Source organism: Vespa velutina, chromosome 7 (genome assembly GCF_912470025.1).
Source record: "Vespa velutina chromosome 7, iVesVel2.1, whole genome shotgun sequence".
Classification (NCBI taxonomy): Eukaryota; Metazoa; Arthropoda; class Insecta; order Hymenoptera; family Vespidae; genus Vespa; species Vespa velutina.
The window spans coordinates 3,190,496-3,203,671 of record NC_062194.1 but is presented as its reverse complement, the minus strand read 5'-3'; the positions used below and the strand labels follow the sequence as shown (position 1 = coordinate 3,203,671).

At 32.5% G+C, this 13,176-nt stretch overlaps 2 protein-coding genes across 3 annotated transcripts in view; one reads left to right on the top strand and one right to left on the bottom strand.

The window, feature by feature from the left end:
- Positions 1-13,176, bottom strand: part of LOC124950528 (putative mediator of RNA polymerase II transcription subunit 26) — a 19,401-nt gene that overhangs the window by 2,032 nt on the left and 4,193 nt on the right. The window contains exons 2-11 of one of the 2 annotated variants that reach the window (XM_047497342.1): positions 9,940-9,962; positions 9,229-9,311; positions 8,264-8,639; positions 7,284-7,762; positions 6,826-7,115; positions 6,459-6,640; positions 6,265-6,390; positions 5,917-5,973; positions 5,638-5,763; positions 1-2,406 (exon numbers count right to left, since the gene is read on the bottom strand). The exon at positions 1-2,406 is cut by the window's left edge and continues 275 nt beyond it. In XM_047497342.1, the coding sequence (XP_047353298.1) occupies positions 1-2,406; positions 5,638-5,763; positions 5,917-5,973; positions 6,265-6,390; positions 6,459-6,640; positions 6,826-7,115; positions 7,284-7,762; positions 8,264-8,639; positions 9,229-9,311; positions 9,940-9,962 (4,148 nt within the window). Of the gene's footprint in view, positions 2,407-5,637; positions 5,764-5,916; positions 5,974-6,264; positions 6,391-6,458; positions 6,641-6,825; positions 7,116-7,283; positions 7,763-8,263; positions 8,640-8,947; positions 9,201-9,228; positions 9,312-9,939; positions 9,963-13,176 lie in introns of those variants that run through there. The other variant, XM_047497343.1, reaches the window with a different exon arrangement.
- The window catches only part of LOC124950529, a 19,470-nt gene continuing 15,097 nt past the window's right edge, over positions 8,804-13,176 (top strand). Inside the window, exon 1 of the transcript XR_007101394.1 lies at positions 8,804-9,393. The gene's annotated coding sequence lies outside the window, so the exon portion shown is untranslated. The remainder of the gene's footprint in view (positions 9,394-13,176) is intronic.

The window sequence follows — 13,176 nt, the reverse complement described above, 5'->3', positions numbered from 1 at the left end:
GTGGACAAAGAACGTTGACCTTATACGTCCAATAAGGAATTTTACTTTCGAGTATTTTAAATGCCATAGACGGTAAAACTTCATGAGTTTGATCGTGATTATTATTTGCTTTTGGACTTTTCCATGCTTTGTAATATGGATCATCTTTGGAAATATTTCTATCTGGACGTTGCTGTTGACCAAGCTGCCGATTGGAATCCAATTCGGATTCATTTAATTTTCTCCATGATTGTTCGCATATCGGTGAATATTCGGGCGATGTTAATCCGCTCGAATAGTTCGAACAATAATTCTCGTCGTAATTGAACGCGTGTGTATTCAATGGTAAACTAAGGTATTCTCTCTTCAACGGCGAAGAACCCAATTCACCATCGGCAACTTCCGTTGTATCTTCTGTCAAGATCGAATCGTCGTTGAGTAACCTGAAAAGACGCGAATGCGTTTGTGTTCTTTGATATTTTCTTAAATTCTTCGTAGACGTACACTCGGAATCTGTGTCCACTTCGGATATCATTCGGCTCATGTCCGACGTCACGCCGCTATCTTCGTCGTCTGTCTCCTCTCGAGAATTTTGTACGCTCAATAAATGTTTCGTTTCTTTACCGTTACGTTCGACTTCCAATTCGACGTAACTTTCATCTTCCTGTTGATTGATATCCTTGGTTGAATTTCCCTCTTCATCTACGATTTTACGATCATCCTTTTTTCCTTTTATTAAATTTTTCGAATTTTCTTTATCCTCGTCCCAAATACACTCGGAGACTACAATTTCCGGTTCTATTATTTTATCATCGATATTTATCAGATCATTTTTATCAATCGACACGGGACTCGATCGATCTTGATTATTTTTTACGATTTTTTCTCTTTGCCTTTCACCATCGAGCTTCCTCTTCTCCTTTCTAACGTGACTGGTAACGTCGACTTTCTTTGACCTAATCGTAAATTCTGTTTCAATGGATTCATCGCAATTCACTCTGTTAACTTTAGTAGGTACTTTTCTTAAGGTAAAATTAACGTGTGCTGTGTCTTCGGTTTTCTCGTTCATTAAAACCTTTTCAATTTCCTTCGTAGATTTCGCCATTGTTCCTGGTCTCTTCAATGTAAAATCTACTGTAGTTTCTTCTTCCATTGATCGATGATTTTCTTCGAGACTCGAAGCTCGACTTTTTTCGGATTTTATTTTACTATCACCTACGATAACCGTGGTAACGTCTTCGTTGTTCTCAGATACAGAGAATTTAAATCTCAAAGGTAGACTAACGCTGACAGTAGTGTCAACCTCGTCGGGTGGATCGTCCGTAGCTTCACAAGGTATCTCGTTGTTCAACTTTACGCTATCCCTAATTTTCCTTGGACAGGGTATTTCAACTTCGACGTGTTCGGTATCCTCGTAAATAACACTCAATCTATGAGCTGGTATTACGGGATCGCTTTTCAACGATTCTAAACTATAATCCTCATTCTCCTCCTCTTCTTCGTCATCTTCATTTTGTGAATCGCAGCTAGAAATGGTATTCTCCGAACGTGTTTGACCATTAACAATCTCTGGAAGTTCTTTATCGTTGATCTTATCCAGTTGATCATTAATCTCAGATTTCCCATGTGGATTTAAGCCCGTCGAGTAAGCTAAATAAGAATCCGAATCACTTTCAGATATCGTGTCGTTTGTAGTCGTGTCATTATTCCTGCTCTTTGTCAACTTGCTAGAAGAGACAGAAGAAGAAGAAGAAGACGAGGAACTCTCCGAATCTGATTCGCTCGAGTCGCTACTGTCGACGTACGTGTAATTTGGTACGGTAATCTTCGTTTTGTCAAAGTGTCCAGGGATTCCCTTTGGTATGTTCCGTTCTTCTTCCTCCTCTACGATATTCAAGGTCGTAGTAAGACGATCGTTTGCCTTCTCGTTAATCGTTACCTTTGATACATCGTTCATTTCTCGCCAATGTTCTTCAGTAAATACATTTTTATCGTTTGACGTTGAAATTGAATTTTCTTCGTTTATAGAATTAGAATTAGCTTCTGTACAGATTGTTTCTTTGACTTGCTGAATTGGTGGTTGACAATGTACCGCGTATTGCGGATAAATATTATTTTCTAGTTCGAAATTATCGCAAGGTATGTAATTCTGTTGGTAAAACGGATAGAAAACGTATGCGTTTCCATCGTCGTAACGACGATAAACGTACGGATCGAATGGTATTTTCATCGGATTTGGATCATTCGGATTAGAAAGTGTGGGATATTGTATTGGATGATAATAACCCCACCAAACGTCTGGATTCCAATAAGGAGAAGGAGGTGGTGGTGGTGCTGGACAACCAGGAATAAATACACCGTGCTGATTGCCCGGCACGTTATTCTCAGTTTGGCAGGTGTAATCTGCTTGACGATTTTCTTGCGTGGCTACAACAAACAGCACATTGCATTCAGACAAAAAAAATCAATCTCTTCCCTCGCGACTTGTTTTTATTTTTTTATTTAAAAAAAATTTTTTTTTTTTATATATATTTTGAACTTTCCTTTTTTCCTTTTTTCTTTGTTTTTTTTTTTTTTTTTTTCTTTTCCTTTTCGTCACTTTCATTCCGTCGGTCGTTCGAGACGATGCTTTTTTATGCGTTATTATTTCCTTTTTTTTTCTTACTTTTATTTTCTCTTATTTTTTTTTCTTTTTTTTTTTTTTTTTTTTTTTTTCTTATTCGTCGAAGGAGAATTCGACACGCCGAACATTCGTAAACGTCTTTCTATTTATGGCACAATTTAATTTAGGTATACATCTGTCACGTTTGTTTTGTTATTATTTTTTTTTCTTTTCTTATCATATAGGCTATAAAAAATATAATGAAGAAAATTTTCACATTCGGTTTTTAGTTCATACAACATGACAAATTTACTTCAATTATAAAACTGTAATAATTGTTTTCGATCGAGTTAATAATAATACAATTTTTTTTTTTTTTTTTTTTGTTCCAATCGATTTTATTCCAATCGAACAACTTCTTTCATACGATGTCTTGTTCGTGTATTTAGTAATTGAAATAGAACAAAAAAAAAAAAAGGAGGATATAAGAACAAAAAACAAAATAAAATTATTCATAATATATCCGAACACTCCTCTGTACGAATGTTCTGCGTGGAGGAGAAAAAAAAAAAAAGAAGAGAAACTTCCTCCTCCGACAACGCGCGAATCCATAAAAAGGGGGGATTGGTAAAATGGATCGAGCATCTAGAAGGCAAAAAGGGATTTTAAGCAAGATGATAATCGATCGGATATCGATCGGACACATGAGATATGTGAAGACGAAAAAAAAAAAAAATATATTGATCCTGTGTTCAAAGGAAACTATCGAAAATTTCGCCAATAATGAAAGATCACCAAGCAAATGATCGAACGGCCTCCTCTTGTCTTATTTCTTTTTTTTTTTTTTTTTCTTTTTCCTTTTCCTTTCCTTTTATAACTTTTTTCTTTCCATTTCTTTTCCTCTCATTTCTTTTTTCCTTTTTAATTGTTTATCATCGAACAACTAAGAGATACAGAGAAAAAGATGAACGAGCGTATCTTTTCTTTAATCTTTATTTTTTATTTTTCTTTTTATTTTTTCTTTTTTTTTCTTTTTTTTTCTTTTTTTTTTTTTTTTTTTTTTTTTTTGTTGAACTCTTATAGTATTATCGAGAATAGTAAATAAATAAAACGGAGGGGGGCGGGGTGGAAGAAGTATATCGGATTGAACGACAACAATGTGTCATGCTTTGGAATAACGTATAATAAAAAGAAGAAAAAAAAGAAGTAAGATAAAGTACAAGGAAAAAATAAAAATGAAAAGAACAAAGTAGAAAGATAAATAAATAGAAAGAATGAAAGAAAGAAAGAAAGAAAGAAAATATATTATAGCAATCTCTCTTTTCTAAATGTGTATACGCACATGCAAGTGAGCACTATTATTTGTGCTATATTAAATCAATGAATATAATTGTACGATATATACATCATCTCAGTGAAGAGAGAGAAAAAAAGATAGATAGATAGATAAAAAAAAGAGAGAGAGACAGAGAAAGAGAGAGAGAGAGAGAGAGAGATAGAGTAAGTGAGATAATAGATAGGAAGAGCGAAATAAACGTGAAGTTATTAATGTAAACATGCAACATTTCCGTTAAAGTGCCCAGTCCATTCGTAGCTCCGCCGTAACTCTTGCTATTAATTTTCTATAAACTATATACGTATCTAGAATAAGTACTTATGTGTACGTATATATATATATACATACATATATATATATATATTTATATATATGTATGCGTAAACGCCTATGATTCGTATACAACGAGGAGGAGGCAAAGAACGTACACGAAAATAAACTGGAGTGATTCAACCTGTTTTACGCGCCACGAATTTTCTGTATATATCAGTTACATATATATATATATATGTACCTGACAAATACATATGTGTGTAATATGTGTACGAGTTCATATGTGTATGATGTATGTATGCTCGTTACGCATGTCTTATGATACAAAATATCCCACGTTGGATGTATAGAAAAGATCGACTGCGAGGAGTGCGATCTGTTAGGATAGATCATATTGATCTTGGGTATGAAGAAAAAAAAAAAAAAAAAAAAGAAAAAAAAATCATTTCTACGATCGTACATACGATCTACTATTTACCAATATATTTATAATATCATATTTAATAATAATATAGTAAGTATATAATGAGTGAAATATATGTAAGTAGTGATCTTTGCATAAAGTGTAAAACAAAAAAAAAAAAAAAGAAAGAAAAAAAAAAAAGAAAAACAAAAAGATAAGAAGAGAGACATCATTTTCAAGGATCAACATCCTATTTAATCGACGATAGAGTAACATCTACGATACGATATAGTAATCGAATCAATCAATGTAAATCTAATTTATAAATTTTACGACGCTAATGTTTCTTCTTTTGAATATTACAATTTTCTTTTCTTTTTTTTTTTTTCATTGTTTCCTATCATTTAATATGATAATAATTTTTCACACGTTAAATCTTTCGTTCGTCGAATTTCGAATTTTTCTTCTTCTTTTTTTCTTTTTTTTGTCGAATGAAATTCGGCCGAATTGGAAATTCTCACGTGAATGAATGATCGAAGGAATTTTCGTTATTCCTGTGAACACAGGATTCGGGTATGTTCCAGCGACATTATGCATTATTATTATTATTATTATTATTACTATTATTATTATTATTATTATTATTATTATTATTACTATTATAACCATTATCATTATTATTATTATTATTATTATTATTATTTTAACAATTATTAATTAGAACGTTTCTTACAAGTTAGACGCCGCTTGTCGTGGAACATCGAAGGAAGATAAGAATCACAAGAAAGCTTTTGTTTGCAATGAATTAATTCATGAACAAATAGGCACGCGTAATGTCATCCCAATAATCTCCCATCCTCTCCCCCCCCCTCTCCCCTATTCCGTTTTCCCACATTTCTCAATGAGAGTGAATTATTTATTATTAGAATTTTTATACGATGTAAATTTTATACGCGAGACTTATATTCGTTATATCTAGAAATATATTTATGAAAAATATATCATTGAAAGAATTCTATAATATCTAAGATTTATGTTACTTACCGACGTTCTCAGGTGCTGTCATAGCTTGCAATATTCTGAAGGATCGCGATGGTATCGCGCTGCCCATATATTTTTTTGGCTCGGGTACTTGTTGCTCGCTCGGTGGTAAATTTGATTGCACGTCTTCTGCAAATACGTTTTAATAGTTATATAATTATATGTTATTTATTAAAAGTACATACTTGTAAATTTGAATGTGTATATATATATATATATATATATATATATAAAGAAAGTATGGTTCAGAAAAAAAAAAGAAGAATGAGAAGAAAGACGTACCAAAGGTTTTCGAGTTTCTATTTTGTTTTTTATTTGCGGCATTCTGTACTCGTGGCACTATGGAAGAAATAAATCAACAATCATAAAAAATTATTTAATTAAATTGTGATCAAAGATAATATTTATAGGATCGTTCGGAATGTATTAAAAAAATCGATTAGATCTCCAACGACAAATAAATTCGATGTTTGTTAAATAAATTATGTATTTTATAATTTGTATAATATTTGTATTAAAATTTAAATATCACTTTCTTCCGTCCAAGAAAAACATTATCATCATAGTTTTTAATTATTTTTACTCATAGAAAATAATATTATCGAGAAAGGATTATAGATTTTAACTTACTCGTAGCTGCCGCTGAGATCTCGCCAGAGTCGGTCATGTTTTGTAAAAATCTAAAAGCACGCGATGGTATCGCTGCACCACGATATCTAGGATCTTCCTCTTGATGTAGATAATTATCACCGTCGACTGTAAATCGTTATAATTTATTCGTTAATTTCATCATTCAATTAAAAAGAAAATATCTTGATAAGTACCTTGTTCTTTGAATTTATTCATTAAGATCCTATCGTCCTCGGTAAGTTGTAATTTACGTAATTGTTCGGTATCAATGTCGTTTGAGGAATCTGTATCGGTGATCTTTTGAAGAACGCGGAAGGATCGAGATTGAAGTGGTCCTGGTTCTTGAACTGGCGTTTGACCTCTTTGTTGGACGATACTATGAAAATTTGATTTAATTTCTTACATTTTTTTTTTTTTTTTTTTTTTTTTTTTTTTTTTTAATAGATTGCCTCTCACAGATTATTACTAATTCATTTAATTCAAATCTAAGTTCATAAGAAGTTCGAGGCAATAATTTCACGTGTTCAAAATTTATATATCAGAATTGAATGTTAGATTTACATTTTTGCAGGGTCACCTCTCACGGGATTCATTCTAATATTAGATTGTTGAACATTGCTGACAGGTGTTACGTTCGTTCTCCTATCATCACTTTCGACCATGACAGGGATGACGTAAGATGGTGTCTGTGGAGTTTGCGGAGAAGATGGTATATAGATCTGTGGTTGTTGAATTTGATTCTGAGGACTCGTTTGGCCCCATCGTTGTTGATGATGTACACTCGGTTGTGTTTTGAATTGATGATGCCCGGGTTCTTGTTTTACCGCAAACACCGATGGTCTATCTTCGATCTAAAAATGATTAAAAAGTGATAATAATATTTACGATGATCATTTTAAACGAGAGATTATTAAATTTTCTTTTTTCTTTTTTTTTTTTTTCTTTAATTGTTTCAGATTTTTAACTTAAATCGATTTTATAATTTACTGGTACAAATCAATGGCAATTAGAAGACATACACGGATCGGTATGACTCGTTCTTGTTGCTGAACTTGCTGATTGATCATAGCTTGACGTTCTTGTTGTTGCTGAACGGTAGGACTAGACACTTGACGTTTCTGTTGATAGGGTGGACTCTGTGGTTGAGGTTGCCTTTGTTGCTGTTGTTGAGACGTTTGCTGTCTTTGCTGAGGTTGCTGCCATTGCTGATTTTGCTCTAAGTTTTTCGCCGTAGCGTAGGTTGGTTGCGTGGACGGGCTATACTCGGGTGATGAGTTCGCGGTTTTATTGACGCTCGAACGTTTCGCCCACTCCGGTAATTCTTCCTGTTGCTTGTTCTTATTTTGTAACCAAGGCGTTGGTGCCTTCGCCAATGTCACTTGGGGAGTACCGGGACTCTCGGGTGTATTCGGTTGAACATTAGTAATCTGGATAGGAGTCACTTTTGTCTCCTCTTTGGCACCGATTTTGGTTGTCTGTTCCACTTGTCTATCTCCGGCTATTAAAGAAAAACATAAGTTTATTAATTTTTATTATTCTCTCTCTCCCTCTCTCTTTCTCTCTCCCTCTCTCTCTGTACTCGCAAAAAAGTTAAAATTTTTCTTTCTTATTTCATTATTTCTTATGAAATATTTTATAACTGTATATCCGTACAAGTTAGAACTTATACGTTGTTCTGTACACATGTTTTATATATACACACACACACATACATATATATATATGTGTATATGTATGTGTGTGTATATATATATATATATTCAAATTAATTATATAATATATTTATCAAATATAATTATTAGATAATTATGAATATCATATTGAAAGCTACAGATATGATAAAATTGATCAGATAATTTTTTATATTCTTATTTTAATTATATAAAAGATCTAATTATAATATGTTGAATGTAATAATAAGGAAATCGTTACGTTATAAGCCAGTTTTCTTTTAATCGCCAATAAATTATCTTAAACTTATTAGATTTGAACTCTTTACCATTTGAAGGCACTCTATTGAGAATCGGCACTTGCGGGTTTCTATTGACCGGAGGCTGAGGTGGAGCATTCACTGGGAAAACCGGAACGGCGACTTGCGGCTGAACAAAGAGACTCGCGCCAGTCGTTTGTTGCACTGGTTTCGATTCAAGGGCCGACTTCGGTGGCCCTTCTATGCCCTCGTCGTTCGCGTTCTTTGCTACTCTTCGAGCCATACGTGGACTTCGAATTTGAGAGAGATCTAGTTTACCGCCCATACCAGGCGTATAGGTGAAGGGTTTCTTGTCCTTCGTTAAAATTGCATTTTGAATGGCTATTGGTGGTTCGTAGACGGTGTCTGAATTGGCCGGTAATTGGGCCCTTTTCGTAGCCGATGCCTGTAAGAAGAAGACAAAAAAAAAAAAAAGAAAAGAAAGAAAAGAAAAAGAAAGTAAAGAAAAAAGAAACACATCATTGAATTCATCCAAATTAATAATCGATCTGGATTATTGGTAAAAATAAGTAAACATATTGTTACATTCGATATATTTCAATGCTTTAAACGAAATAAAAAGTTTGAACAAAAGATCTAAATAAACGATGATAAAAATTCGTTTATATTGTTTAATTAAATCATTCCCGATATAATTATCGATAATAAAAATAAAAAGATATCGAACTAGTTATTCTGTCTTTTAATTCTTACCATGTATCGGGTCATGATATTTTCTACCGATTTATCAGCTACGTATGTTACCTCGAAATGGTTAATTAGTGGAATTATCGGCCGTGAAAACTTTCATTTGTGTTCACATGTGTATTCATGTATTTATCTATGTATGTATATATATATGTACGTATATATGTTTGTATGTATGTATGTATGTGTACACTTAAATACGCACGATGGTATGAAAACACGTCGAGAAGCAACGCGATAAGGCTTGCGACTGAGAAAGGAAGTCGAACCGACGGAATATGCCTTACCTCGGCAGTACTGATCCTCATACTTGGCATTTGACCGGGCACTGGTGGCGGTGGTGGGGGTGGTGGAGGCGCGGCACAAAATCCTGTAAATGATTCGTAATTTGCAGGAACGTTAATGAGTTAATAATAAGGGATCGTTCGTCCTAATGGAAGTTAATGTTACAGGTATGTAAGTTGATTGTTAGTTGACTTTAGCTTTACTACGTTATTACTTCCATTATAGAATATATATATATATATATTTATATATATATATATATATATAAATTTAATATTGTATAAATCGATGAGTGAGTAATCAATTTAAGAAGAAGATATTAATAACAAATCAATTACTTAGAAATCGATGATACCGATGACTGAGTTAATAAAAATTTGTTATACACGTTAAGTTTGAAAATTTTCATTATAAATAATATGAAGGAAATGTACATTTTTTATTTTTTCTTTTCTTTTTCTTTTTTTTTTTTTTTTTTTTTTTTTTTTCCTCACTTATCAATAATGAAAATTCTCGAACACAAATATGTAATTTTCGATTATGTATATAAAACTCTGCGAATAATATTGACTTTATCGATTGATGGACGTGCATATTGACACTTGAATGAAAAAATATTTTTGAAGAAGGGATTCTAAGAGAAATAAAAAAAAGACAAAAAAGAAAAAAAAGAAAAAAGAGATTGTCGAATGAAAATTCTTTATGTAACGTACCTGATATCCCGGCTTCCGAGCTCCTGAAAAAAAAGAAAAGAAAAGAAAAGAAAAGATTGGTCGTGAAGAAAGATTATGTTAAAATCGATATGTCAACGAGATAGAATCGAGCATTCGCTCGTAAAATTTAAGCAAAGCCTTGCAAAAATATACGCCCAAAAGTTTACTCCTCGTCCCCTCCAACCCCCCCCCCCCCCCCCCCCCTCCTCCTCCTCCTTCTCCTCCTCCTCCTCTTCTGTCTTTCAGATCGTTCTAGACATTCCAATGTTATCTATGGCATGCAGTCGCACGAAAGATGAATCACCTTTCACGTATTCATATTTCACTTTACGCGTATATTCGTAACGATCGGATGCACTCGTCAATGAAATTTAATTGTTAGTTTCATCGATAATGAGCACGTTTTAATGTTCTTAATGAGAATCATTATTAATAAGTCGAATATTTTCTTTTCTTATTTTTTTTCCCCCCTCTTTCTTTTGTCTAGTTAGAATTTTCTTTTGTTTAACGAGTCTCGTTCATTTATCATCGTTAATAAAGTTTAATCGGATTTTATCAGTCAAAATGAGTCGACGACATTAATTGTAACATTATAAATCGCTTTAACTGTGATTTTTTCAAAGAATTTTATTATTAAATATTTACGAATCATTTCGATGGCAAACAAAGAACGAATTGTTTCGTATGTTGTTGAAAAAGAAAAAAAAAAAAAATAAATAAGTAAAAGGAAAGAAAAAAGAAAAAAGAAAAAAAGGAAAGTTATGAAAGACATTACGTGGATGTAGATGATTCAGAAAATAAAAAAAAAAAGAAAAAAAAAATTGATTAGGCAATAAACGTATGCGTTGAAGGTCTGATTTAAAAAGTCGAACGAATGGACGACGATCTTGAAACCGCAAAATCGTTTCTTCGAAAGTAAATGTATATAAAGAAAGGCCGAAGAATGTATAAATTTTGAACGTCAATCGCAACAAAGGAAAGAGATTTAGTTAACTTAGGACGAACAAAACGTAAAGAGCAATGATGTCAGCGTATCCTTCGATGTTGATAAAAATCTTTAGTAGAATCAGCACAAGTGGTAGTTCGTTCAAACGATTAAATCATTCCTCTAAATATGTTGCACTGTGCACTTGACTTTTATTCGTTTAAAAAGAGACGCAAAACTTGAGTTATCTTTACGAGACTTATACATACATACATATATACATATACATACATACATATACACACACACACATATATATATATATATATATCTACATATGACTGATCAATATCTGAAGACAGTGAAGAGTAGAAGAGTAACGAGTCTTTTAAAAGAGTCGAATGATCTTTGTCATAAACGATTGAAAAGAAAATAACATAATATACAGGAACATTCGAGAGAAAGAAAAAGAGAGAGAGAGAGAGAGAGAGCACAAGTTAGCTAACTGATATATGTTAGAAACTAAACGAATATTGCTAGAGCTAAAAATAGCGACAAATCACAGACACAACGTCTCTAATCGTTATTCGCGAACGAACATACGAACGAACGAACGAACGTAATGTATTTTAAAAATCATCGATTGTTTATACATTTGTCGTTGGTTTTTTGATGTAAGCGACGTTCTTGTTAAAAAGATTAAAGAAAACGATATTAGACATCGTGATAGATAGATATATATTTCCATGTCGATAAAAATATACACGTTTAATCATGGACCAGTTTGGACGCACCTGTTGACGCACACTAACTAAAAGTTCGTATTACGATGTTCTTTAATGTAATACATCGAAAGGAAAGGAAACATTGAAAGATTTCCAATTGAAACTTTTGTAATATTATATTAGGTAAATGAAATATAAGATAAAGAGAGTAAAAGATAAAGGAAAGGAGCAAAAAATGAGAGGAAATGATAAAAAGAGAGAGAGAAATAACACGTTTGCGTTTAGACTTTAACGAACTAACCCAGATATCTCAAGTTTGTCGTTTGACTCAAGAACGACTATATACGATTCTATAAGAGCAAAATGAATTCCATTTATGGAAGTTTCACGTTAAAGCGAATCGCAAGGTCGACCTCTCGAGAACGCTCGTCATTTTCAAGTATCCTCTTTCTCTTTCTCTTTTTCTCACTCTCTCTCTCACACACACTTTCTCTCTCTCTCTCTCTCTCCCACTCTCTCACTCTCTTTCTCTTTAACACTTCTCCAATTTATTTGAAAGTAATCTTCATTTGGCCGTTGGAAGAAACTCATATCGCTACGTACCTAACTCGCTTTTACCGAGTTCAAGATACTCTTATGTAAATTTAGCCGCTGATTTAACCGACACCCCGCCATGCTTTCGTTCGTTCGTTCGTACGAACGAACTAGCTTACGGCGGGATTACGTTCTATTCGCAGATAAAACGAGCGAATTGATTTATCTCATTCATAAATATAAATATATATATATATATATATATATATATATATATATATATATATAGGTGTATATGTATATGTATATGTATATGTATATGTATATGTATATATAATCTATTGGAAATTCATGAAAACAGGAAAAATAGATTTTTATCGTAGATAAATTTTTAATCGATCGTAAAAAATGAGTTTACGTTAATCGAACGTTCGAAGATAAAAGATAAAATTAGGAAATATGAAGTCGTAAAATCATATAAAAACAAAAGAAGAGAAAGAAAGAAAGAAAGAAGAAAAAAGAAAAAGAAAATAATAAAAAAGGAAAATAAAATTAATTATAATTAAAGAGAATCAGAGAAGATCTGGTCAGATAGAATTTTCTCTTTGATATTCGAGAAACTTTGATTGATTGATTGATTGATTGATTGATTGATTGATTGTTTGATTGATCGATCGATCGATCGATCGATCGATTGATTGATTTTTAAAATAAAGATAACTCGAGTGAAAAGTTTTATTTTAATCTAATTCTCGTAATTAACAATTTTATTGGTATATCGATAATAGTAAGGTGATCGACCTCTGTAAAGGATCATAATCAAATTAGAATACTACTTTTTGTTACTTTTGACTTATCGATGATTTTCAAAAAATAAGAAAAGAAAAATACAAGAAAAGAAAAGAAAAGTGACGAGATAAAGTTTCGCAAGATTTCTCGTGGTTGTATTATTTCTTCGTACGAAAAGCGAAACTTTTAATAATAGAATATTCGGGAAGAATCTACGAAACAGCGACGCTTTTATTTTGGCACGGCCATTGTGACACGTGGCGG